Raw genomic sequence first — 27,836 nt, 5'->3', positions numbered from 1 at the left:
GCATTTGCAATTAGAGAACTGAGAAGATGATTGTTTTAACTGGGAGCAAGTTTGAGCATATAGGGATGAGAAGACACAGCTTCCACTCACTCTTTAATTATTGGTAACCAAAGGGCCACCCACACACAGGGAGCAGGGACAAAAGTCTCCTTCCATTCTCTTCATGCAAGGGTTTCTTTCCTAGCCAAGGGCCTTTTATCTGTGTGGCTGACAGTGAGCATGAAATCCTCCAGTGACACTCAAGTAAATGTTTTCCTTTTTTTTTTTTTTTTTAATACAATAGCTAACAGGATTAGCATCTCATTGCACCGGGGATTCTCCTGACTAAGAACAACACTTGCCTGCTGTGTGGGCACACCCACTCCGGAAAAAACGTAAGAAAGTAACTTGCATCCTGCAAAACATATTTAATGTAAAGCTCATTACCCTGCTTGTTGACCAGCACGGTGGCTTCCTCTGGTGTGGCAACAAGAGGCTTTAATGAACAAACCCTGCTCTAGGAGGAGTCACAAATACGGCTGCGTAAACACAGCCCAATCCATGTAAACACCTGCGTGTTGTTTGTACTAGAATGAACCAAGACATGAGGCACTTTGGGGGCAAATAAAATAAATTTTAAAAAATCTCAGACTAATTAATTAAAATACCTAAGCAGAGTTTTAATCACTGAAGGAGACTGAATGGTAAGTGAGGAATGGCTTCCTGCGTATGTCAGTCACCTGTGAGCTTGGCTGCTCATGTGCCTTGTACACAAAGAGCTTTACAAAAACCAAACTTCTTAAGTCAGCCTTTCTGGTCTTAGTGGTCTTCAGTCATTCTGAGACACACAGCTGCATAAGGCATATCATCAAAAGTACCATCAGTACTTATTTCTGCACTGCTAAAGTAGCCTTTTTCTTGTTATCTAATTGCCCTTCCATTATGAACTCCTTACACCTGAATAGCAAATTTACTTTCCCCTTAGAGCCCAAGCAAAGGTCCAGAGAGTTTCATCCAACTACACCCGAGTTAATCTTTCTTTTGTGTCCAGCTAATACAGTATTTACAATAAACTCCAGAGGGGTCTCTCAGTTCCATTTCACGTGTTCTGCTTGCAGCCTACACCCAGGCTTCACACTGAACTACAGCATGGCCTCTTACCATCGTCTGTTATGGTTGTGTATTGCCTAAAAAAAAAATAAGCATTAGACATTTTAGGGCCTCTATTTCAAGGTTTGAGTTAAAAAGCAAGAGGGACAAAATCCAGCCTTCTCCTTGTAATCCAGTTTCTACAGACTGTAGAGAGCAAGTGCAGGGAGCTGCAACAGCCACATGGGCAAGTCACTGGTGTGCACCAGTTAATCTGGAGCACACAGGTCAATCCGTGCTTGATGTGGCCACCAAGGTGCTGCCCATGCCCTCAGCTCTCTGGCTGCCAGCAGCGTGAGCGTCAGAAAAACTGCAAGGACAGGATTCTACCACCACTTAAAAAAGGGAAAACAAATGCATTTCCATCTGCTCCACTCTATGAGACACTTTCTGGAGGAAAGGGGAGGGTTAGGGAAGAGAGAATTACAAAACACAGGAGGAAAGAAGCCCTGGTGCATGACTTGAATGCTGGCAAACAGGAAGTGAAGGCCCCACCAGGACCAGGAGGAAGTCCCCAGATTATGGCAGCACAACCACGCTGGCAGCTATTTTTACACAGCCCTGCCAGGATTACAGCAGTCACTATTTTGACAAGCACTCTGCTCCAAAATAAGCAGAGAAATAACAGGCATTGTCCTCGCTTGCTAAAATGGACAGCACAACAGGCAGACCTGCACACCACCACACGTGCTGAGGGTGCTGCAGGTCCTGGGATGTGTTACTGCTCTGTGGCCATTTGAGGGGTCCTAAATCACCATGTTCTCGTGACACTATCAGCTGCAAAGCAAGTGCCTCTTCTCTCCAAACATTCAAAACTTCTCATACTTCTCATGATTTAAGTTGCATTCAAATACTTCTCATACTTCTCGTGATTAAAGTCTGGTTTTGTTTTCCAGCTTATGAGCAAAGCCAGAGTCCCCAAAGCCCAGACCTGATGGTACCACGGGCTTCTTTAGCACCTCTTATGTAGATTCTTTTAGGTGCTATATTGTTTTAATAATTAAAGAATGTTAGCAATTATTATCATCAGAAAGATTCCTGCTTGCTTTTTATGCTCCTGGGCCATTCTTGAAATGGATAGAAAGTAAATTCTTATTCTATACTATAAATAAAAAAAGAAAATTTCTTATATCAGTTATACATGCATTTACTTCCATTTTATACATCCGTGACCACTGTATTTCCAACTACCTGAGAAGTCATAATCAGGTACTCACCCATCTTATATCCAGACCTCTGACTTCATCACAGACTCCACTCAAATCAAAAATATGTCCACATTTGGCACCAAGCAACAAGGAGAAGCTGATTTCCTGTTATCACTCAGGCAACCACAAACAATCCAACCTTCCAGCACTGGGCTTTGCTCATTAATATTGAGGAAACATTCAATTACGACAAACCAATGCAATTCTGTAGAACTTTAAAGAATTGTTTAGGAACACCATGATACTTTAACACAAGCCCCTTCTTTTATTTCCTTGACATCGAAGCTTCAGTGCCCCGACATGTAACGGCATCAAAAGGAGCCACAAAATTCCACATGAAGCCAGAACAAAAGGCATACCTAACATGAACCACCTTGGCATTCCCAAACAAGACCTTTGTGAACTCCTAATGGCTGTCAGAGCTGTGTCATGATGAGAGGGAAAGGCATTCCTTCTCAGTCTGCTCAGTAACTCCACAGCCTCCCAGGAGCAAAGAGCAAGAGCCTTGGAGTTAACTACTGACAAATCCCATTTTTGCCATTTCCAGCCATATTTGCTGGCTCAAAAACGCAACTTTAGAACAAAATTTTTCCTGTTCCCACTATCTGGCCTAAATTTTACACCAAGGGCTTAAGTTCTTCTTTCATTTACAGGGATGTAAGTGGAAGATAGTCAAGATTTTGACTGATAAACACAAGTACAGAAAATGGACCATATCAGAAGAGACACCTAAGCCATCACATGTGCTACAGTTAGATTCTGTTTGTATCACAGAAAAAAACCAAGCAATCAGTACATTTGAAATCTTTCCCAGATGTGCAAGTATGGCACTCTGATGGGGATTTCTTTACACTTTTTTCTACCATTGCTGCTTTTAGTAAAACGACTCAAACACAACAAAAAAACCCCTCACTCAATACAGATACTAATTTTTTTCCCATGGTCAGTGCTAAAGAAAAAAAAAATTCAAAACAGTCTTCATTCTTCAGCTCTTAATGATTTTAATAAGCATCACGTGTTGTTCAGAATTACAAAAGATTCCAGGCAGTGACTGCAAAGGTCCTGCTGCTATGAATTACAGATCCCCATTAAGAGCACTGATCCTTTAGTGCTTGCCCCTCTTGCACTGTGCCAAGGCCCTTGTGTTTAAAGGTCAAGCATTCCTTAAATTAGAACTCTCCAAACAACCCAAACCATGTTGCTTTATAGAATCTTGCAGCCCCTTTGGCCAATTCATGTTTCTTCAGTCGGATCTATATTTAACCCAGAGTCTTATGAATTTCCAGTTTATCCATTACCCCAAGTGCAGAGCTCTCCCCACAAGGCTTTAGTCTGACTCACACACAAAAACTGCCACTGTCAACACGAGAGAATCTCCACCAGCACAGAGCTACTGCAAAAGCAGAGCTGGAGCAATGGGGAGTCACCAGCTGCAGGCAATGTCCAGCCTGTGACAGGAGCCCACCCTGGCACACTGAGATCAGCAGCTAAACCGAGCCCAAAGGCAGTGCCCTCCTCCCTGACAACACAGCAGCATGGCATCGATCCCAACGGATTGCACTGAGACATCAAAGCTCGTGTTAGTTTATGTATCCTGCCTGAAATGCAAGGGAATAAGGTTGCTGGAAAGACAAATAGGTCAGGGTAAGAAGACTACAGGTGAACAGCTGAGGAAGCTGCAAGCTGGAATGCAAACCAGACAAAACCCATGCAGCCAGGTGCAGGGTGCACTACAGAGGAAAAGAGCTCATCAGCAGTACTAAATTTCTCGTTATGAAACACAGCTACAGCAGGAATAATCTTGTGTAACAGCCATCAGCTGGCAATCAAAGCACCACACCCTTCAACAGCAGTCTTAAGCCCCCATTAAGTAAGCAGAAAAATGGTGCCAGACAAGTGAGCCTGGAAACAAGGAGAAGGTGAATTAAAAATCAGCACACTCATAGTAATTCCATGACAAAGGCTGATTTCAGAGCTGCTCTTCTCAGTGTTTATGAAGGAGGACATGTCTTCCTGGAGTTCAGCCCCATAAATACAAACAGCAAGAGAAGTGACTTCTGCCACTTCAGCTGATCTGTGTGCAAACTGTATAAATACCATAATTAAAACCGATGAGAAAAAAAATCAGATGCCATTTCTCAGTCAAATACAAGTTAGAATGTGTCCTCATGAGCTGCATGGCAAAATTAATTCATTTAGATACTTCCCCCTTCCACTGAGAGATGCCAGTGGAAATAAAATTCATCTTCTCAACGGCTTTCCAAATTCCTTTTATTTATTTATTTTTTTAAAACAAAAGACAGACCAGTCAGCATGGTCCATGCATTGAAAGTTTGAGTCCCAGAGTTTAGTCAGCACACGTTTATACAGATGGAAGTCCACTGATAACACCACACACTGCAGGTTTGCTCTCAGGCAAGGAAATGCCAAATCATACCTGTAATTATAGAACACCAGGTCTGAAGGGACCTCAAAGGATCATCTGGTTCAAGCACAGTCTAGACAAGGTTGTCCAGCACCCTGTCCAGCCAAATTTGGGAAACCAACAGCCAACACTGGGGAATCCATCACTTCCCTGGGGAGATTATTACAATGGCTGATTGTTCTCCTTGTGAACAATTTTCCCCCTTGTGTCCAATCCCAGAATTACTGTCAGCTCCAAGCAAATTGCTGAAGAACAGGATAAGGACTGAATGCTAAAACTGCCTTTATAACAAGTGAGGCCTGGTCTAAGCTGCTCTACCTGAGAGCAGCTACAGCACTAAGAAAATTAAAACCTGGTATGTATCTCAAGATTTTAAATAAGGGCTGTGTAAAACCCAGACTTTTCTTCATACAGAAGCTTCTCAGATTTAAGCTTTGCCCAGGGGAAGAAGTGAATGAGTCTCATCACTTGGAAGACAGAGCTGCTGAGTGCAATGGGAGAGCTCACCTCAGCAAGGCCCAGTGTGCAAGACCAGGATAAACTCGGGAATTCTCCAAGTTGGATGTAATCTGAGAAACCCAAAGGTGGCTTATAAACACTAGCTTCTGAAAACTTTCACAGGAGCTATCCATTAAAAATACAAAATAAAAAAATTCACACTGAAACCCCAAAAAGGGTCTTCAGAAAACATACAAACAAACCCTCCAATGTTCCATAGCCTGTCCTTGCCAGCAATGCAGCAGCAAGCAAGCAACAGAAAACTGCCTTCAGACTGCATAACAGTCATACACAACCACTGGCTACTGAAAAGAGAGCAGAATTAGTTAAAAAAAATGACTGAATGATAAGGACAAGAGCCTGATTATTTTTGGAAATGGCAAAGGGTGGGGGTTTTTTTGTTCATTAAAAGACTGTGAAATCATACTGATTTTTAAGTGATTGGCTGAACTGTAAAGCACCTCAGAGAAGGAAACCATTACAAAAAATAAATCTTGAAAGTTAAAAGATGCAGTGAAACTTGCAGGATTCAACACAGAAAAGATGGAATTACCAAACTCTTCAGAGAATTGCTTAGCAGACATTTAATACACGCAGAGTAGTTAACTACAGTTAGAAATTAACAAAAATACAGATCATTACAATGAGTTCCAGAAGAGTGTCTTTGAAAAACCTCTGTCTTGGGAGTCCAAGGCCAAGATCTGAAACCTGAAATGATGACAGTGCTTCAGAGGAGCCAGTGAAGAGCAAGGAAGATGTTCAAACAGCATGATGGACTCACACACAGTGACAAACCACCAAAAACATTACAGAGCAAAGGACTGGCTCAAGCTCCAGCAATCTGTTCAAGATTGTCAAAGACAAGAACCTGAATAATCTACATTGTTATTTTATTCCACAGCCCCAGACACTCAGAATTAAAAGGCAGCAAATCAAGCCCATGACTTTTGGAGACTTTGAAAACAGATCACAGTTAGAGCTCCTAAAACAGCAGGTGGAATAAACCTCTCCAAAGCTAAGCCAAAACATAAATAAATCTTGTATTTCATGAAATAATTAATTTCTAACTAATACGATTGAGACTTTGTATGTATATCTAAAGTATTGCTCAAAAATAAAAAGGAAGTATTTTTCTTCCTCTGAATGGATCTACTTTTATTTTCTTGTGCTCACAAGTTCATCACACCCCTGATTTCAGCAGGGCAGGAGACTGGAGCAAAGCAGAGCTGAGCAGCAGGAAGCAGGAGGAATGTTTACGTTCCTCAGCAGTGCTTTCACTGACTTCCAGACCCACTGAAAAGAAACAAATGTCATTATCATCTTCAAAAAAATACGTACAGAAAAACTTCATGGGGGTTTTGGACATGTGAGGGAACGTGACTTTCAAACTGCTGCAAGGATTCATTCAAAGGCCACTTGTCACCAGCACAGCTGCTCAGCCAGCTCTTCTGTTTTGCCTCCGTTTGTGTTTTCCAAGACAGGGAATGTTTGTTACAGACTTGTACCATCAGACTATTCAGAAGCCTTCTAGTCCTGAGCTTGGTCTGAGTTTTGTAGGAATGCTACAGACGTTGCTATGTCAGATCCTAAGTGAACAGGATGGGAAAAAGTCTTACATAATAATAGAAGATTTTATATAACAGTATATTTCAGATCCTACTGCTGGAATTATCCCACCAAAATTCCCCAAGTTATTCCCCCTCCAAGGAACTTGTGTTACAACATGGAATCAAAACAAGCTTCTGAATATTTTCCACTGATGAGCTGGGCACAAACTAGTGTCCCCATTCCTGCCCCCTCCCTCTATACTACTTCACCGCATTTTCTCACTTAAGAACCTTTCAAAAAACAAACCCACACATTTATAAGCAAATAAACTTTTTGACTGCATCTTGCTCTATGGACACAGTAATTCCCCTAAGGAAAGGCATAGAGGCTCAAAAGGAAGTCCCCCCTGCCCCCAAGGGTGAAGTTTGTTGCATATCATGTTTATTAATCTAGATAATCAACTCCAAGAGAGGTGAAAAGTTAAGCCCCTCCTCGTTGATTTATGTTGTGACAGTAGCCTGATGTCAAACAGCAACAATTTAAACTACAGTTTCATGCACACAGTCACCTGGATTAAAACAAACCAAGCCAAGCTGCCAGGGCTGATGGCTCCAACACAACCCTTGCACAGCACACATGGCCAAGGCAGCCAGGAGAAGGACTTCGGCAAGGGAAAACCTTCTCTCAAGTTTCACTCCAAAGGCAACACAAGGAAGTGGTAATTAACTCTACTTCTCCAAAGGGGACTTCAGAGTTGGATCAACAGAGGCAGACCAATGAAAAAGTGTGAGTCCTCTCCACAGACAAACCATCCAGACCATTGTTGCACGGGTCGGTTGGACACTGGCCCGAACAATAAGCTGTTTTTAGAAAACCAGGGATTCATCCTCTTATGTGGCATGAGGGAGGGATTTAGCCTTAATTTAGCACCATTTAGAAAAGATTACCCTTTAATTGCAATAGGAGTTGGCAGACACTGGCAGCAGTGAAAAGCCTTTATCCTGCAAAGCTTCCAGGCGGTCAGTGACAGCTCCCAGGCCAGCAGCACAGAGCCAGCCCTTGCTGGCCCCAGCTGGCTGCTCCAGGCCACTGGACCACGGGGCCACCCGGCAGCTGCGGGGACAAACCCCTCATTCATGGGCACGAGGATCAGGGAGGGCGTGTGGGGCTGCCACAGGGCACCAGAGGAGAGGAGCCACAGCCTTCCCAAGGACTCAGCTGTCAGTGCCACCCAGGGCTCGGGGCCCGGCTGGTTTGGGCAGAGAGCTGGCATCAGGGAGATGCCCCCTTCCTTCCTTTGGGGATCAGTCTGGCTAGGTCAGCACAGGCACAGCTCCCGTTCCCTGGTGGCAGGGGCAGGTGGCAGAGAGGTGTTATGCAGTACTTTAGAGCTCTGCCAAAGCAGAGTGCAGGGTTGCCAAATCCCTGCCAAGACCCGGTAGCTCATTGCCACCCAGTCTCATTGCCACCCGGTCACCTGTTAAAAATGTCATCTAATTTGGAGCAAATCCAAATGCTCTTCCAGATTGGGGTCCAGGAAAATGTCATCCTTGTTCAAACAGATTTTGCTGCAGCAGTAACACCTGTGCAATGTCTGTGCTGGAATAATCCCAGTTTAGGCTGGCATAGGACATCCCAGATCTTACTGCAGTTTAACTCAACTCAGCTTTATTTTTAAAAGTTCAAAGAAAAGTAATGATTTCTGTGCACAGATAAGGCCTTAAACCAAGGTTTAACACTCTTCCCCTCCATGAAGACATGCCTAAGGCCTGGCACGGCCTTAGGCCTGAAAGATGAAGCCACTGCCCAGCTGCTGAGCCATCTGAACTTACTGGGAACCACGGAGGGAAGAAATAATTCTCCAGCAAGGAGGCTGGGAGCTGGAGAAGAAAGCTGTCAGAACAGGACTGATTAGATGAGAAGCCATGAGAAGGAACAGTATCAAGGGAGGAGGCAAATCCTGTAAGGAGGAGGCAAAGAGCTTGTGTCCAAGGGAAAAGAAGACACTCAAGACATGGCAGAGGGGAACAGTGGAAGGAGGGAGATCAGAGACTGCAATGGGGTTCAGCAGGAAACTGAGGAAGAGGAACAAAACCAAGTGCAGGAGGAAGTAGGAGTGAGAAGAGGTATGAGCCTGTAGCTGCTTGACCATTTCAGATATGAATGGGCAGCCAACTGCTTCCAGCCCCTTGGCCTAAGGCTGAAATTTGTCTCCCATCTGGTGTCCAAGGTAAAGATCACAAAGCATGGCCTCCCATAGAGCTGTGTAAGAGTCCTTAAAATTAATCACATATTAACCAAACTTAGCTAACCAGCAACTGTCAGAGACACGAGTCTACTCAGGACATTATTTCAGCCTAAGACTTTACAGGACAGAGAAACCATCCTGGCAGGGGCAAGGAACAGCGCTGGTTTAAACTTAACAGCATGTGAGAACTACCCTCCATGTCTAGTTTTCACACATGGAAGCAGAAGGTCTTGATCCTCTTTCAGCTGCAGCAAAAGCTACAGAAGAGAAAGTGGAAGGGCAGACTTCAGGTTCAGCAAGGAAGCACACACTTGTTTGAAATACTGTGGGTTAGTGGAGAACAAAACCCAACCAGTAATTGCGTCATTTGCTCAGGGCATTATTTCCTAAACATTTAAGTTCTGTTCAAGTAACCTTGCATTGCACCCAAAAATGCCTTGGAAGGATATTATTAGATACCCTTGAACAGTATTACACTTCTTTGTGTTCATTGCCACTGCTGCCCTTGCTGCTCATTCTCAAATATCTTTACAGGACTAATGTCTAAAGCACAATTAATTCAAAATCAAATTATGATCCCAGCACAGAACTGAGAGTCCCATCGTGCACTCAGTGACACACTGATGCAGACGAGTTTTAGTTTTTAAGACTGCAAGGAAGAATTCTCTATCTTTCCAGGAGCCCACTGCACATTCAGAGCTGGAATTTGAGCAAGTTGGTTTGTTGCATTACAAATGGACACTGTTCTTAGGCACATGAAGGCCACAAAGTTAAAGAAAAATGAAAGAAATAGAGTAAGAGGAACTCCAGCCATCCCCACAGATATTATCCAAATTCCTCAAACATAACTTTTCCATTATTACAGCAGTTTTCTGCACTCCAAGAAGAAAAAGGAAGAGAAATACAAAGTCCTGAAATTTCAAGACACTAGATCACTAATCCAACGGGACAACACTAACTACACTCTGCTGCAACACCAGTTCCAAAGGCAGCATTAAGACAGATCTTAAAACACAAGAAGAAGAGTTAAACAATCCAAGAGTTAAACAATCTGAGTCTGAGCACTGGAGAGCATTCATGTGCATGCAGACACCAAGTACTGGTCTGTTCTTGATAGCTCTTTTAGAAGTAAAATCTAGCTTTTAGAGCCTCCTTGAACCAAGGCAATGGAACAAAACTCAGATGTGCCTGAACTCCACATCTCATGGAAGCTCTGTTCCCCCACTGAAGATTAAGGTCACATTCTTCATACAAAGCCTAATGTTATGTGCAGTAAGACAAAGCTGACACATGACCAGCACAGCATGGTACTGGGCAGCAAATGGAGCCCAGGGCAAGGAAATACTTCCATCAAATTAATCACTTTCTATGGAGATGACCTTGCCACAGAGAACAATGATGATAAGACAAGAAAATACATTCCTTGTACAGCACACACAGAAATATAGTGTCAACCTGAATGCTATTTCAGGCCTATTGTGAGCAAGTACAGGACAGGCCTGTTGTGGAAAAAAGGGCAAACACAGCCACAGTGATGGTGGACACGATAAATGTTCTTTGAGGCCAGTTCTCAAAATTCCCAGAGCCAAGAACCTTAAGAGTGAACAGATGCCTCACAGGGGCTTTGCCAGCCCCAAAAGCCTCCCTGGATGAGGCAGATTCAGAGACATTCCCCAGCTGCAGTTCCTCACGCTGAGGAGCATGAAAGGAATGAATGCCTTACTATGCTCCACAAAAACCCCTGACAATAGGGAGGTCAAAGGGAACATCAGACCAATTTTAACATTAACAAGCTTTGTGTCATGTTAAAAGGGTCCATTTGCTTCGGTCCCAATAACTCATTTATATTTTAGGGCACTTGGCCACACAGGCTAGATTAGAACAACCAGCTACAAACCAGTGGAGTAGCTATTATTATATATATCTCCACATATATATGTGTGAATATATGCCTATATATCCACACAGCTACAATTCTCTGCAGATACCAGCAGCTCTCTCCCACTGCATTCCCTACTGTATTCCTATTGTTTGGTTTCTACCTGTTTTCCAAGTGAAATGAGTAGGCATTTCTCTTCCTTGTATCCCTCCACAGAGAGGAACACAAACAGTTCTAGCTACAGTTTCCCTCCAATTCACTACTGTGCTTTCCTTCACTGAGAACCCAGGAGGACAGGAAAGCACAGTGGCTCACTCGAGTGAAAATTAATCCTGGAACACAGGTTTTTTCCCATCCCAGAACGCCACAGAAGTTAAAGGTAACCACAATTCCTTCACACTGTTCTAGGAGTTATATTAGCAGTTCCCAAGGACAGAGGGTAGAATGATGCAGAACACATGCAGGGATGAGAGGAGGGCTTCAAAACTCCTGAACGTGAGAGCCATTGGTAGGATCACTACAAAAGCCCACATGTAGGAATAAAACTATAATGCCCATGAAATGCCTGACACTGACAAGAGACAACTCTTCCCTGCATTCCTTTCCTAAGATGTAATGCTGCAAGTGTCACAGGAGTCAGCATTCCTTCAGCCCTCCTGAAATCCAGATAAACAAGTAACATATCTCACATGCTCCACTTGCTAAAATCTCGATTCAGCCACTCAGCCCTTCAGTGAGTATTCACTGACTATATATAGCTGAGGGGTGAGCCACAAAAACCAGTTCAGACTTCAGAACTGCATCCTAAACTGTGGAGCATATTATGAAATACAGTATGCAAGAAACATACACATGGAAGCAGCAGAATTGTTGAGACTGGTGACTGGAAGGGAGCTCTGGAGACCACCTACTCCAACCTGTCACCAACAGCAACCTGCTCAGGACATTGTCCAGCTGGGATTTGAATGTCTCCAAAGATATTCTTTAGCCCATAACCTATGGGCAAAGAATAGAAAATGAGAAAGTAAGTTCAACATGGCACAATGTGTTTGTGGTTATTTATGTATGTCCTATGGCTCAGTCTCTAGTTTTTATGGACTGTTCTGTAGCAACACAAATAACACTTGAGCTGGAGCTAAACAACTCCACAGCTGGATTTGTTCCAAGTGACTCCAATGTGCTCTTAAAATATTTCTATGATTACTGAATGATCTTAGAACAAGACTTCATTGTAACCAGTGGGGGTGGAGGGAAATGTTTTAAAACAACCCCATTCCCCAAACGCTGCTCTAATTTAGCCAGTTCAGTGCAAGTGGTCTCATTTCCCAGGGATTAGTTTGGGTATTTTAGCCTCAGCCCACCTTTATATTGGACTCAATTAGTAGAGAACATAGGTTGCAGTCATAAAAAAAAAAAAAAAGAAAAAAAAGAAAAAAGTATTAATTACCTCTAAAAGAGAATTGCAAAAATAGCTGCCTTATAGTTTGCATTTTGTGCCTGAAATGCAGCCCCTGACAGAGCTGCAGGTGGAAGCCAGCAGATGTTACACTCAGGCCCTCAAACTGCACCCAAGAGCCAGAAGACATAAGAGAAGATACACAACCCCCAAGCTGTGAACAGGCAGATCTGGTGTAAGACCACCATCAGCTGGAGTTTAGTGATTAGCATTTAGAGATAGCATTCAGAGTATTTAGTCACAAGAGCAGCCCTGTTGCCTGGACATTACTTGTCCTCGGGCAGAACAACATTCTTTCCTGCTAATTATGCTTTAGACAAAGTATCCCGGGCCAGAACTTATAATTTACTTTTAAAGCCAATTGTGCATATACTTCTACACCTGGCATTGCTGTAACATTAATATAGTGAATACAGAAATTATCATGTAATGTTTATTATATAAATAAACTCATGCAAGACAAAACCTGGCATACATACACAACTGAAAGCAATTCCATATGGTAATTGCTAACATTTTAAGAATGACAGGCTGGTAACAGGTCAGGAATGTTAAATTTCAAATAAAACTCCTAATATTTTTTTACTTTTTAATTTTTTTTTTTTACACAAGTGTTCGCTTCTGAAAACCTTTCGGAAAAACCCTCTCATGAATAGAAAAAGGAGGAACTTTATAAAGGTTATGTCAAGTCTCCTGCTCTCCAGCTGCAGCAATTTCACAACCAGCAGCAGTCCCAAAACAACCCCAAAGCCCTAAGGGTTTACAGAGGAGCATCCAGCCTAAGGCAGGAAGGAGGCTGAGGAATTAAGCAACTCCAGTTTCACCTTCCACTGGGGAGTGGGGAACTCAGACACACCTACCTGCTATACTACAAGTTCTCCACCCTGTCTGGCTTAGGTTATCCCCCAATCTCAGAGATTCCCTTTCAAATCCATGAAGACTGTGGCTCTCAAGTGCACAATACATGTGGGGTTACAGGCAGAGGAGGCTGAGAGAAAACAGCATCCTCTGAGAAAAAAAAAAACTACAAAAAAAAAAAAAAGATTTGTTGTCTTTTCCATGTGTTCCTTCCCTTTTATCTTCTGAGCACAAAGCAATTTTAAGACCAAACAGAATTCCTCAAAAATACATACTAAATTAGGAGATTGAATTTGGTTTCTGTAATCAGAAGGGATCTGAACAAAAGGGCTAAACCTCCATGTAATGGCAAGCAGGGAGTGACAAAGAGCCAAAAAAAGAGAGGCACCTCTACAACTACCCAATGCACTTTTGGGAAATATGCCTTCCACAGATCCAATGAAATTCTCCAAGAAATGTTATTTGGGAAGCAGACACATCAACCTCGTCAAAAACTTAGAAGGGCAAGGAGGTAGGGAGGCTGGGGGAGACAGGTGGGGAGTGAGACAGCAAAAGGTATCAGGAATGCTGCAACATCCTCCCCCAGCACAGCTCCAGGAAGGATGCTCCTTGGGCAGTCGGGAATGTTTTGACCATGCTCAGGGTACACAAGTTCTGTGCCCAGTCACCAGCTCTCCTTATCCCTTCCCACTGCTCAGCTGCCAGGGTCTACAGAAGAGAATGACCTCTCATTATAAAGAAGTGAATGACCAGAAGCATCTTTCAAAATCCATTCTTAAAAAGAGCAGCAGATTAAAGATGTTTTCTTCCTGTGTTTAGCTATCATATGCAAAAAAGAGACTCGAGCTTGTTCAGTCTTCTCATCACGCAAGAATTTACCAGACATATATGTAGGTACACATGAAAGGAATAAGAATAGAAGTAGCTGCCTCCTGTTGCAAGATATTCCAGCATGTGTTTATGCTTTATTAACTTCCAGTGAAATGCAGAATTCTGCATTGTGTTCACTGTGTGCCATGGGGAAATCTGTGTTCACAATTAGGTTTGATGTGCTCAAAGAGATTTCTGAATGTGGTTCACCAAGGTCACATTAAAGCAGGCAAGTCCATCCATTCAGTATTTAATTGCCTGTACTGTAGCACAATTGGGAGAGACAGCACTGACTCATGGACTGTATTTAAGGAAGTTTCATCAAGAATTGCTTAAGTACATTAAACTTTACATGACAATAGGTTTTTGGAATTTCAGGATGTATTTCCTTTCACCACAAGAGTAACAAGAATTAGAAATTCATACCCTAAACAGGATTGAAGAAGGAATGTATGTTAATTTAAGGTTAAAGTCCAGTAGCAAAACATAAAATCTAAAATCCCTTTCCTTCAAGTTACTTTCTCACAAATTGAACTAGAGAAACATCCTTAATAGCCTCACTGACACACTAAGGAAATTTGTGATGCTGTAAACTAAGGACACAAGGCAACAGTTTTAAAAGTTTGCTGTTTCAAAAACCAAATGAGCTCTTCCAATTCCATGACAGTTTTGGCCATTTCCAGAAGGAGAGAGTTCAACACACTTCCACTGGCTTAAGTTTATTTAAAACAGCTGTGCTCACAAAACTGACATTCCCATTTTCTGCCCACAAAACATTCTCAACCCAGTTAAAATAAAGGAGGGAGGAAAGCAAGACAAGAATCTGGTGCTGCTACTGCAGATCAAAATCCAAGTATTTATGAGGGTGTCTCGCTGAACCTCCTCTCCAGGCTGCAGTGCCTGCTCTCCTACCAAACCCTGGGGCACAGCTCCAAGGAAATGCTGGCACATCATTTTCCTGCTGATGGGGAAGAAAGTCATTGCAGTTCTGGTCATTACTTTTCAACTGCATTCCCATAAGATCTCCCAGTTTGTAAGCAGTTTAAGCACAGTACAGACTATGCTCTTTTGCTGGTCTTAGAAAAGCTGCACCAGAGGCTCTTTGAACACGCAAACCTTAACTCACATAAACCCCGAGGCAGCTGCAGAATTATGGGCTTGGTTTGGGGGTGCAGTTGTTTATGCCAGGGGCTTAGGAGCACAAACATCTGTACCAGGGGAGATGCTTAGTTAACGCTTCACATGTCCAGATACAGAACTGTCCCATGAGTATCAGAGGTCTTAAATTATTCGGCGTTCAAAATGCAACTACTGGAGTCAGGGAATTCCTCCTCTACAGGATGGGAGGAAGGGAAAATGCAAGGGCAGTTCAGGTACTTTCTAGCCTCTCTGGGCACACATAAGAAACAAGTCACCTGAACTTTCAATTCCTCTTTCCTCTATCCTCACTTCAAAAAAAATTCCAGGGGGTAATTTTTTTGTTTTTAAAGGCACAATCCCTGATATCTTCGCATTTAAGACTGGCAACACTGTCAATAAATAAGCAGTGCCCAAAGCCAAGATTTTGGCAAGGAAAACCTGTATTTGAGGCTACAGGGGCAGCTGTCTTACATTTGTCTCCCCTGAACAGATTTGTTGCACAAATAAGAGCACAGACCCCATGCAAGCCCAGCATACGGCACAAAATGATTTCTTAAGTCCCTCTCACTTCATTTAGTTTCTCTGGCAAGACCTTCATAACCCACCTATGAAACAAAGTCATACTGGACTGGTCTCTGTTCCCACTGAATTCCCAGAAGATCTTGTCACAACTGAATAATCAGATGGTAGAGGGATCTTACTCATGACTGTACAGAAAATCAGCAAACTAGCAAACTTTGTATTTAAGTAAAATTCTTAATAAAGATACACAATGAAAGAAATTCACCCCTTGTAATGACTGAAGTTGCAATCTACTGCACTGTATTCCTTCTCCTTCCCATCAGGAAAGGAACACCTCCCCAAACACAAAAGGAGTGTCTAGTAAACCTGCCGTGGTAAGGGGATTTTTCAACTTAAAAGTGTTCTGGTTGTCAGGCACTTGAAGTTAACTGATTTCCACTGTTTAAAAGCAGATTTCATGTAGCTATACAGTTTGCTACAGAACTCACTTTCACTTCAGCCTTACCTGCTGTGCACACATAAGACAGATTTTTAAAACATGACAAGATCTCATTCATCTCCAAAACCAACCAGCCATTCAAATTTAAAAGCAACCATCCATATTGTTATGAAAGACCACAAAGCCAGCCAACAAAAGCTAGAGCAGCTGGATTGATTTAAGATCACAAAGTTTATCATTCCACTATAACAGGGAGAAAAGAAAATCAGTATATTTTTCTAGAGGACAAGGCCAGCACAAAGACTTCTTAAGGGTACTCAGAGTGCACAAAGGTTTGCATTTTCTTACTCCTTTCATCACACTAAATATGTTGCTGTATTCCCAATGCAAATCCTTCTTTATAACCCTCTGCCTACCACCACTGCTAAGATATGTAGGAGAATATCCAAGCACTGCTGAGAGACAGAGTGAAAACCATTATCAAGTGTGTAAACTGGACTTCTGGAGTGAGAAATGTCAGAGATGGAGGCCACAAAAGCTTGAGGAAAAAAAGAACCATGTGGAACAACAGATATTTACTGAAAGGAAAATAACATCTCGTTATAGGTCAAGCCTTGTCATTAGTGGCATTACAGGTATTAAATTATGGATATTTATACAAAATTCAAAAGGGACAGAAGACAGTTTGAGTTGGAAATAAACAGATCAATCCCTGTTCTCCACTTGAAATCATTTATGTGAGAAATGATTATTTATGTGAATCTCAGTTATAACAGGTGAGAATATTTGATTTTAACCACTTCTTGGTTCAAACCAAACACTTTTTGAAAGCATCACCAAAAGGGAGCCGAGGGGAATTGCTTTGCACAGCTGTTGAACACAGTGAACCAAGACACGAGTCAGACAGAAGCTTTTGCTCACATGGATACAAGTCTCACAAAGCTACTGGATTAAACTGTGTCAAAGAAAAATTTCAATCGGGACCACTGCTGGATGATTTCTGCTAAGTCAGAGACCAAAATTTATTTAGGGAAGTATGTTTTGGCAAAATAGCCTTTCTTCTTTTTATAGCATGTACCAAAGCTGAGGGCACACACTACATGACACTGCTTTTATCTGTTCATTGCCTCTTGGGGACAGTCACACTCATCCAACAATAGCCAATTTCTATTTCAAAGGCCAAATGCCCCTTCCAAATGACATCAGAGAAAAACACTATATAATTATATACTGACTGCTTGAAAACACATTCTTTCCCTTTCCTTCCTGACATCCCACTGTCGAAGAGTTTCATCCCCAGTTTCTGGCAGGGCACCTACTGCCCAGCACCAGCAGAGCTAGAGGGCTGAGTGGACTACAGACATGTCATGCTCATGCCACGCTGGGCATCACAACCAAATTTCTCCCTCCAAACAAACACAGCTTTATCCAACAGGATGTGAGAAAATCCCTTCTGCCTTGGAGTTACCCATTCATACAACAGAATCATCATGGCTGGGCTTCGTGAATGAAGATTTGGGGAGGGCTCTATCCACATTTGTTACAGGCACGCTGGTGGCTAAAAAGGCCAATGTGAGATAGACATGTCTGATTGCAAAAGGCACAGCAGAAAGACTCCTTAGGTGGTAAATTCTGCAGGACATGATTCTTTCTGCCTTGTCTTTTCTCCTCAAGGGTGATCCTGCTGTGTTCTCAAAGGCATCAGCAGCGTTATAGATGGGGTGTCTCCAGAGCTCCTGACTGGGGGCCAGAGTAGACCAGTTATGATGATCAATGTGGCCAAGGCTGAGATGTTGTTTCAGGGAATCCTTGTATCTTTTCTTCGGGGCTCCTCTTACAACAGAATAAACCCTGAATGCATATCATCCTTGATTATCAGGAAACACAAAGGATTCTGACCTTGCTAAGAAACTAAAATCAGATATAACAAACTCTTTGTGCACAGACTTGTTTGGTTTGGGCAGGTCAGATGCCAGTGATGGCATATATATACACGTCTCTGCCTTGGAACCAGAGTCAAAATGCAGGTTCAGTTCTGTCCAGCACTGACAGACTGGACATGCAGAGGGATTTCCTAATGAACTTACCAAATACTGTCTCCCTGTCTACAGCACAGCACTCTGCACCACACTGGGAGCTTGCCAAGTTCCACACTGCACATTGGCAGCAACTGAGGGGTGAGAAGATTAAAGGACACCAAGAAGTGCAGCCTCCCACAGAGCCCAGGCCATCCAGCACAGCTCAGCACCCCACCAGACACACCACTCACTTCAGTGAGAGCTGCACAAGTCCTCCCATGGCACAGCAGCTTCCCAACATGGCCACAGGACTGCAGGGGATCCCTATCCATCCCCATACTGAGCTTCAGCTCTGCTGGGGCCAAACATTCCCAATCAGCCCCATGCCCAGGCACACGTCCAGAGCCAAGCCAGTCCTGGGTAAAGGTCTCTCTACACACCATGTGGGTCCCTGCTTGCCCAGAGCTCCAGTGGCAAATCCATCTGTTTATGGGCAAGATGGACCACAGCTTTTAGCAGACTCTTCAGGTAAGTCCCATCTACCCACTCCAAAGAGGGGTAAGCCTGGGGTGTAAAGGCAGACTCCACTGCCTGGTGGAAATTCCAGTCAGAGCAGGGAAAACAGCTGAGAAGAGGAGGAGGAAAGTAGGAGGTGGAAAGAAGAAAGACAAGAGCTGGAAGAAGGGGGAACTAAGAAAAAAAGCCAGAGTCTGCAGCTATTACACTTAAAATTCAGCTCTTCTCTGAAATGGAGGCTCCTCCATTCATTTGCATGGCAAAGTTGATTTATGTCACTTCCCTCTGCTGAGGTTTTGCAGATCATATTTCAAACCCACATTATATTCCTCTGTTGCTGGGTTACCAGATCTGAACAAACAATTCTCTGCAGTCTGCCAAAAGCAGAGAAAGCAAGCAAACGAATGCCTGGAGGATGCATCACCCTCTGGAAATCATCTTATGGCCCCACGCTGCTACAGATTAGTCACAAGCTTACACAGCAGAGACTGAAAGAGGAAATGGTGAATCCATTACCTCTGAGGGCAGCACAGAGACCTGAGAACTGCTATTCCCACCTGCCTGCCCCCTCCCAGGGAAATCAGGCAATTTTCCAAATCATTAGAATTTTCTTGAAGATTAGAAGAAATATAGCCCTAAATCCAAAGGGATAAATTGGGTGTTACCCCCGAAACCACCAAGCGCTTTCCCACAAATGCTGAAACAACAACCAAGAATCAAGATTTGTAAGGAGCAAACCACAACAGCCCATGTGACAAAACACCAGTGGCTGTGGGTTTGAGACTTTCAGGTAGGATGTCTGACACAGTGGGGGCTGCACACCCCTCCCCTTCAGGGCTGTTGGAAAACACTCACAGCTGTCCCCCACTGTGCTCAGCACCAAGAGCAGCTTAAGATGCTCCTCATCACCCCTCTGGTGCTGCTTTAACATGCCCTTGGGGAGCTGGTACCTGCACAACCACGTACAGTGACCCCAACTGGGGAAGTGACCTAATTCAAAGACAGAAACAAAAGGAAGAAAAATAATAAAGCAAATCTGGCTCGGTTCCACAGTGCAGTTTAACTGTATCCCCTCCACAGGACAGGAAACACCCACTGCTGCCACACATCCGGGGGAAAAATAGGCAGCAAATTGCACTACTGTTTCCAAACTTCGGGTTCCTGAAACCTTGAGTTTATTCTAATGTAGAAAATTAGAAACAAATTATCTAATGTCTGCTGGAGGGTCAGGGCCAGCCCTTTATTCTGGCCCAAGGCACAGACAAGGCACCAAAAGTGAAACATGATGTTTCTCCCAGCTGAGGCTACAGCAGCTTCACGGAAAACCACTGCTCCAGAAATATGTTTCTAAACAAAAAAATAAAAAATTAATTCCACCTGGCAGTCCTTGCTATTCACCCAAATATTTATGGATGTCCCATCACATAAGGTAAAGTGAACTTTTATCACAGAAAGCCCAAGAAGAACATTCAGCAGTTTCATTAAGTAATCGGAAATCGTCACTTCAACAACATTATTTCTTATTTTTAAGAAAGGGAGTTCAAGGAACACTGGTAAAGAAAATTAAGCCAGTAACATGAAGCCTTACAAGTTACTGTTTCCAGTATAGCAGGAAAAACTGGAATGTTTAATTTTTCAGGCTTTACTTTTTTGCAAAAGAAGGATTTGTGAGAAAAGCAGCTTTCCCAAAACACAGCACTAAGTGTCTATAACACTGCAAATATCAGATTAAACTTACAGGTGCCTCTATTCTTCATGTAAACCAACTATGATGTATCAAAATATAAGAAGTTTATTTTACTCAGGAATAACTTGCTCATCCCACCTATAGTTTTCAATCTGATTTGACACTAGAGACAGCAGTTGTGTTCTCTTCTAACATTTAAGTGTGGCAGGTGTTGGAGTCCATTAAATCTCCAAGACAGGTTCACAGAAGTATAAGCATTTTCTATTAGTATGTGCAAAACTGGTATCAGTCCCCTAACATCAATTTGCAGTTGCACTTTTCTTATTCTAGATTTACCAGAATTAAACTTCTCCCCAGATGGTCTATTTAAAGAAACATTTCCTTTATTTTATGCATTAAACCCTTTGATTTTAACTATGCTGCAAGGTTAGGAGTAACCTCAAATGTCATTAAAGTCCTTCTCTTTCAGCAGGAATCAATATTACAGCTGAATATTTATTAGGAGGCTGCAGAGGCATAGCTGAGGCCTTAGAGGTATTGCTACTGAACATCATTATTTACCATGATTAAACAGAAAGCCTTAGTCAATCCAGCACTGAACTATGAGCACAGAGGGTCTAACCCCAGTCTGTCACTGGCTGGTTAGGTAACTTCAGCTTAGCCATTTTAGCAGAGTGTTATTTGAATGTTTCTTTCAAAGACAGCTCCCAGGTTTACCCAGGAATCACCTACAGAGATGTCATGGCATGGCATAAAGTCAATGCATGATCCTTAAAGGTGAAAAACAGAATTGAGAGTCACTGTCAGCCTAAAAAGAAATAAAGAGCCCGGTGCAGATCATTGCCAGTGTTCTTGTAAGCTTGTTCCTCTCTTAAAAACCACATACAAACCATATATATCACACTGTGATGCACTGACACGTGCTTTTAGACTTTAAAAACAGACACAGTCTACTTGTGAACCTTTACATTATTACAGAAATAATCAATCCCAATGCCTATGTTTTCCTAGGGATTTAAACACAATTCTACCACCACCAACACAACATAACCAAGCAATCAGAAAGGAGCTTTGAACAGCAGCCAGTTTCATAGCTGAGCTAGTAGTTGGTCCTAAATCTGATTGACACCTCGAAGCAACTCCAAAGTACCAAGTGAAGCAGATAACCCCTTTTCCAAGCAAACCTTCCATGCTACATTCCCCCACAAACCATCAGGGAAATTATATGGATACAACGTGATGTGTAGTATTTCACTACAAAAAAGCCAGTAGCTCATTTCTCTGAACTAGGGAAAACATTTATCATCATCTTCAATGAAGTATGAAATCAGTTCCCTTTTACAAAAGCAAAAGTGGTACTGAAGATAACCAGTAAGTTTACATGGGGAGACAGTTTGTACTTAAATTTTGTTCTCTCAAATGAAAATGATAGAAGAAACGCAGCCCAAATTACCATAAAAGATATGAGATCAAGTCAGCACACATACAAGTAAAAGAAATAACTTAGGGAAGACTCAATCCCAGTTGGTGTGGAGCCTCCGTGCCAGGACAGGACAGCTCTCCATTTTCACCAGGACAACTTGGATTGCAAACAATGGGTGTACACAGATGTCTTGGTACAGCTCTGAGGATTTTTTTGCTCTCAGAGGGATACAACAGTGTATCTGCCACAATCAGGGATGGGGGGCAGGGAGGAGAACCTGGCCAGAAAGACCTGATGATGACTGTAGCGGAAAAGCCTGTCCTTGCAACAAACCGTGCTACAGAGTTCCCATGCTCAGAGCCCATTTACCTGTGGTATGAACAGGGCTATGACATGAGGGTGCTTCATAAGATGAAACAAAATAAAGCATATCCAAATCTACAACAGCCAGCAGGACAGGAAACTGCTGCGTGCCTGCCCTGCACCCTGCCTGACACGGCCTCGTGCTGCCGACGTCTCGCAACGTAGAGGAACAAAATAAGCTCTCTAGAGACTAAAAGGGCTGTATTTTCAAAGGCTGCATGAAGTCACAGTTAAGAAGCAAGAGGTGAAAGCACTCCTGTTCTAGGCTGACATGCCACCATCAATCCCCTGCATCCCCCAAGAAGAGGTGACCCAGGCCCTTTAGGCTGGAGTTTGCCATGTGGTAGGTCTGGCGTGCAGCACTCCCCCAGCCCTGCCTGGGAAAAACAAGACGTTGCATAAACAGCAAAGATGATAAACACCCCCTCTGAGAGCGTGCTTCGTGCATCTGCTAAAGGTTTCACAAGATCAGATTCCCCCACAGCATCACAAGAGAGCTAGAGGAGCAGTGCTCTTTCCCTGTGCAGGATAACTAACAGTCTTCAAGCTGTTCCCAGAATTGTTTGCCTCCCAGGTTTTGATTTAATTACAATGGGACATGCACACACAAAGCAAATCCTTCCACATGTTAAAAGCAAAAAGGAGTGAATCATTGCTGATCCTGCCATTTCTTTCTTTCTTTTTTTTTTATCTCTTTTACAAGCTTCTCAAGTGGTGCAAGCCCTAAAAGGATGAAAAGACGTTATCATCAAGCCTTTTTCTACCTGAGAGCCAAAACACATAATGCCCAAACATACACAGCACAATCCAGTGACTAAAGCACCACCTGTGACTGAGGCAACCTGGCTCCAACTGCCTTGCTGACTGAGGTTGGGGCAGCCTCTTCACCTCTCCATGCCATGTTTCCCATCCCACCCACCTAAGGAGTTTACTGACTTTTTGTTCCCTTGAGCTCAACTCTACAGCTCTTACCTTCTTTTCAAGACTGCCACTGCCCTTGGCTTCCACACCTCTACTCCTGTTATGCTGCTGCAACCCTGCTACCTCAAGTGGCTTTAGGAACAGCAGCACAATCAGTTCAGCTCCCATATTTAGCTAACAAGTTTATAGCCATGTAATTCAAAGCTATTAACCTCTTTGCTTATGCTGGTTTAACATAATAAAAACAAAATAAAGCTTTATTTACAAAACGAAAAGACCACAGGAGGCAGGAAGGGAGAGCATTCACAGATTCAACTGAATTTGTACCAGTCCATTCCAAGTATTTACTTGCCCTTTGAAATAGTGTATTTTGATTTTACTTGAAATCCATTTCCAACTGAATGAGGTAAAGTAAAGCCCCACTGGATACGGTTTGCAGGGTCCAAATAAATCCATGTAGGCTGCAATCAAGGCAAGGCCTAAATCAGTTGAAAAGCAGCACAAGGTTTTCCTGCACAGCAAATCACCGGACCAACCAAGGCTACAGGCAGTCAGACAACTTCCCAAGGGACAGGGTAGGGAGTGGATTGGCAGGGGATCAGCTCACAAGGACAGCAAACCACCAGTCTGTGTGTGCTGTGACTCTTCCCACGTTCTACATGAGAAAAATTTTTATGTGTCAATTGACCAATACAGCGTTTCTCCTGACAAACCTTACTCTACTGTACAGATTAGATCTGGATTTTCCTTTTAAAAAAAAATAAAATAATGATAAAAAAAATACGCCAACGACACGGAACTGCACCAAACCAAACATTATGCGAACTAAAGCCTGCTGGTTTATTTTTGCAGTGGTCCCCAGCTGAGGAAGTGATTTAACAGCGACACAAGATTCCTCCCTCCACACAAAAGCCGGGGTATGAGAGCACTGCCACCTCCCCCTGGTCCCGGCCCCGGGCAGGGTTGGGGAGGCAGCCCCGGCCCGGCTCCTCGGCCTGACACAGCCACCAGAGCCCCAGGCCGGACGGGAAGAGAAAGAAAAGCCTTCAGTCCCCTCCCTCGCACATCCCCGGCACAGCGGCGGGGCTCGAGGCAGAAAGGCCTTTTCTTTTCCCCACCCCATCCCTTCCCCACCCGGCCGGCCCGCGGCCAGGCGCTGTCACTGTGGGGCAGCGCTCAAACGCCGTGCCCGCAGAAGGCCTGGGCTCCCGGCCGTCCCCCCGGCACCCCCGGGCCCCGAACCGGCCCCGCCTCACCTCCTTCAGCTGCTCCATCTCGGTGCGGATGGTCTCGTACTCCAGCTCCAGCTCCTCGTACTGCTGCTTCAGCTGCTGCTTCTCCTCCAGCACGGCGAGCCCGTACTCCGCCGCCTGGATCTTCTCCCGGGTGGTCTCGCCCAGCTCCTGGAAGAGCCGCTTGATCTCGCTCCGCAGCCACTCGGGCTCCGACTCCATCACCAGCCGGGAATACTCCTCCTCCTCCATGGCCAGCGACATGTCGGCGGCGGGGGGGGCCGGTGGGCGAAGGGGCGAAGGCGCAGCCCAGCTGCCCGCTCCCTAACAGCGGCGGGGGCCGCGGGCGGCCACGGCAGGGCCCGCTGGGGCCGCCATCGACGGGCCGGGCGGGCGCTGCTCCCGCCGCGAATCCTCCCGGTTCCTCCCGCCGCGAGCGCCGAGCGCAGTGAAATCATTCAAAAGGCACGGCCGGGCCGGCGCCGCACGGCCCGCTGGGAAAGGAAGTCCCCGCCCGCCGCCCCAGCGCGCGCCGCGCCGCCCGCCTGGCCACAGCGGACTACAACTCCCGGCGTGCATCGCGAGGGGCGGTGGCGGCGGGCGGAGGCGGGGAGGAGAGCGGCCCCTGGCGGGAGGAGCGGGCAGCGCAGCGGGGGGAGCGGAGACAGCGGGGAGCGGGGACGTGGGACACGGCGGGACCCCTGAGGGACCCAAACAGGGCACACACACACCGGGGACACACCGCGGGACCCCCGAGGGACCCAAACCGGGCACACACCGCACACACACCGCGGGACCCCCGAGGGACCCAAACCGGGCACACACCGCACACACACCGCGGGACCCCCGAGGGACCCAAACCGGGCACACACACACCGGGGACACACCGCGGGACCACCGGGGTACCCAAACCGGGCACACACCGCGGGCACACACCCCAGGATACCCCCGGGCACCCCCCACGGGCACTGACCCCGGGTACACAGCCCGGGATCCCCTCGGGCACAGACCCCGGGACACCCAGGAGAGGACAAAAGGTCCCAGGGGAAGGCTGGCACCAGCCCCACGCCATAGCCGGAGCTGCCAGCACCTCATCGTTCCCGGTGTTCTACATCTCCAGTGCAACCTCTGCTACAAGGCGTTCTCCGCCCACCCACGGGGACCAAACCGTGCCCCTCGCGTCACCCTGAGGATGAGCAGGGCCATGGGACAAGATGATCCCGCACCGCTGCCTGCTGGAAGGAGGGATAGGTGGCAGCGAGACCCGCTGCCGTGAACTGCTGTGTGACAGTGGCACTTTGGGCAGCTGTGCTGCGCTGTCTGGAAAGGATTTGCCAGCCTGTGGGGCTGGTGCCATCAGCCTGTGCTCCAGGTTACACCCCTGGGCACATTTGGTGGCAAAGGCGCAGGGGTTGGGACACCACAGGTAGAATGTCTAAATTAATTAATTAATTTCTAAAGTGTAGTGAAGACTGAACAGACAAACCTCTCCTAGTTGGAGCATTGCAATTCCTAAGCAGCCCCATAAAGGTGGCATGGGTACGGCCCTGTGGGGTGGGGAGGTGGCAGCTTCACCCCCGTTGTCACCCTCCCTTCATGCAGCAAGTGCAGCTCAGACTTTCTTCCAGAGTCAAAACCAATCAGTAATGAACTGGTGAGCAAATGCCAAACACAAGAAAAACGATTACATTGTTTGAGCACTCCACAAGGTTTCAAACATAAAGCAACATATTTGCTTACAGTTGCAGGGGTTTTTCCAAGCTACTTTGAACTTCTGCTTGTGTTCATCACGCTCTGTCCTGGTGCACATATCCTTTAGCCCTTTAATAAGCTGTGTAATGGCTGAATGCTGCCTCTGAATCATGAAGCTGCCTCAGTCAATTTTTCTTCAGCACCCTGACACTGCCTGGAGTGCAGGGATGTGTTTGTCCCATGTGACTCAGTCACCTGGGCCTAAGAAGTAGCAAATCAATGTCCTCAGCCTATGTGTGTATGTGAAATTTCTTTTGTTTTTTATTTTCAGGAAAATCATTTTTGTCAGTAGCAAATATCTAGTTGGCCTAAGCCGGAAAATACTCACATACCTACTCAGTGATTAATATGTCAGCATTGGGTCAGTGTCAGGTTTTTATGTTCCTGTGAAGCCATATCAGCTGCATGTACCAAAGCTCATTTCAAATCCACATCTGTTACATTTGGGCACTACCTCGGGCTGCCTGTGATCTTACATTGTTTTCAACAGGGGCAAAACACACCTTTGCCCTCGGCAGGTCAGGACAATGCAGGACTGTAAACCCCCAGGCAGCCCCATTTCATGTGAAACCATGAAACCCCATTTCTACCCAAAACCTAAGACTTCAACTGGTTGGTTTTTTTGTTTTTGTTGTTTTTTGTTTTTTTTTTCAGGCAATATCCTGCTTTGGCAAATTCTAGTATTACAACCCAAAGGAATCATTAGGACAGAGTAAAGAGGCAGAGTGTCATTAAGTCACCTAAAATCAGCAATAATTCCTTAGAGCTACTTTTAATCCCCCAAATCAGATGTCCCTGGGAGTTAATGTGCTGTAGCCAACATATTAGAAAGGCAGAAAAATATATCATAAATGAGGTATAAATTAAAAAGATCATATTCTTCCAACTCAAACCATACTATAGCTCTGTGGTGGGAATCTTGCACCAGCTCAGAATACCTTGAAACCCAGCAGGGGGGTGAGTGATGCAGAGCCAGCCCTGGACCTGGCAGAGGACCTTTGCTGGACCTCACCTGCAAAATCCTGACCCAGGCACACTCAGCTGAGGTAGCAGAGCCATGTCCTGCTCCTGGTCTGCTCAAGCTGTGGTGTTCTTTAAAACAGTGCTTCCTCCATGGATTTGTCTAGACATGCCCACATTAATAAAACAGCAGTAAACTGCAACCCATCATTTCCAGATGAAGTTATGTGAAAAGTTTAATGCTATTTCCATGAAGCTGAATTCTCAATAAAAGGCATTTTCACTCTCTTGCACTGGGTTTGTGCTGCTGTACCATCATGACCATCACAGAACATTTTTAGGGGGTTTAACTATTCTGATTCATTTTAAATCCAAGTGAGGAAGATGACAGCATTGTCTCTCAGATTCTCCTCCTCACTGTTTTTCACTCTTAGGATTTCCTCTCAATGTTTAGGGTTTAGGAAGGGCAGGTCCTGTCTGACCAACCTGATCTCCTTTTATGATCAGGTGACCCGCCTGGTGGATGAGGGGAAGGTGTGGATGTGTCTGTCTGAACTTCAGCAAAGCCTTTGACACCATCTCCCACAGCATTCTCCTGGAAAAGCTGCAGCCAGGCTTGGACAGGGGCACTCTGTGCTGGGTCAGGAACTGGCTGATGGCCGGGCCCAGAGAGTGGTGGGAATGGAGCTGCATCCAGTTGGGATCCGGTCACCAGTGGTGTCCCCCAGGGATCAATGTTGGGCCC

The 27,836-nt window shown here is 44.9% G+C and overlaps 1 protein-coding gene across 6 annotated transcripts in view; it reads right to left on the bottom strand.

Moving 5' to 3' along the window:
• BICD2 (BICD cargo adaptor 2) overlaps window positions 1-24,764 on the bottom strand; it is a 79,032-nt gene extending 54,268 nt beyond the window's left edge. For 4 of the 6 annotated variants that reach the window (XM_032699355.1, XM_032699351.1, XM_032699352.1 and 1 more), the window contains exon 1: window positions 24,404-24,764. In XM_032699355.1, the coding sequence (XP_032555246.1) occupies window positions 24,404-24,643 (240 nt within the window). In that variant the 5' untranslated portion in view covers window positions 24,644-24,764. The remainder of the gene's footprint in view (window positions 1-24,403) is intronic. The other 2 variants (XM_032699356.1, XM_032699357.1) reach the window with 1 other exon arrangement.
• Between the last annotated feature and the right edge of the window lie 3,072 nt (window positions 24,765-27,836).

Source organism: Chiroxiphia lanceolata, chromosome 11, assembly GCF_009829145.1.
Source record: "Chiroxiphia lanceolata isolate bChiLan1 chromosome 11, bChiLan1.pri, whole genome shotgun sequence".
Lineage (NCBI taxonomy): Eukaryota > Metazoa > Chordata > Aves > Passeriformes > Pipridae > Chiroxiphia > Chiroxiphia lanceolata.
Note: the sequence above shows the minus strand (reverse complement) of the source record. Positions and strands in the feature narration are given on the sequence as shown.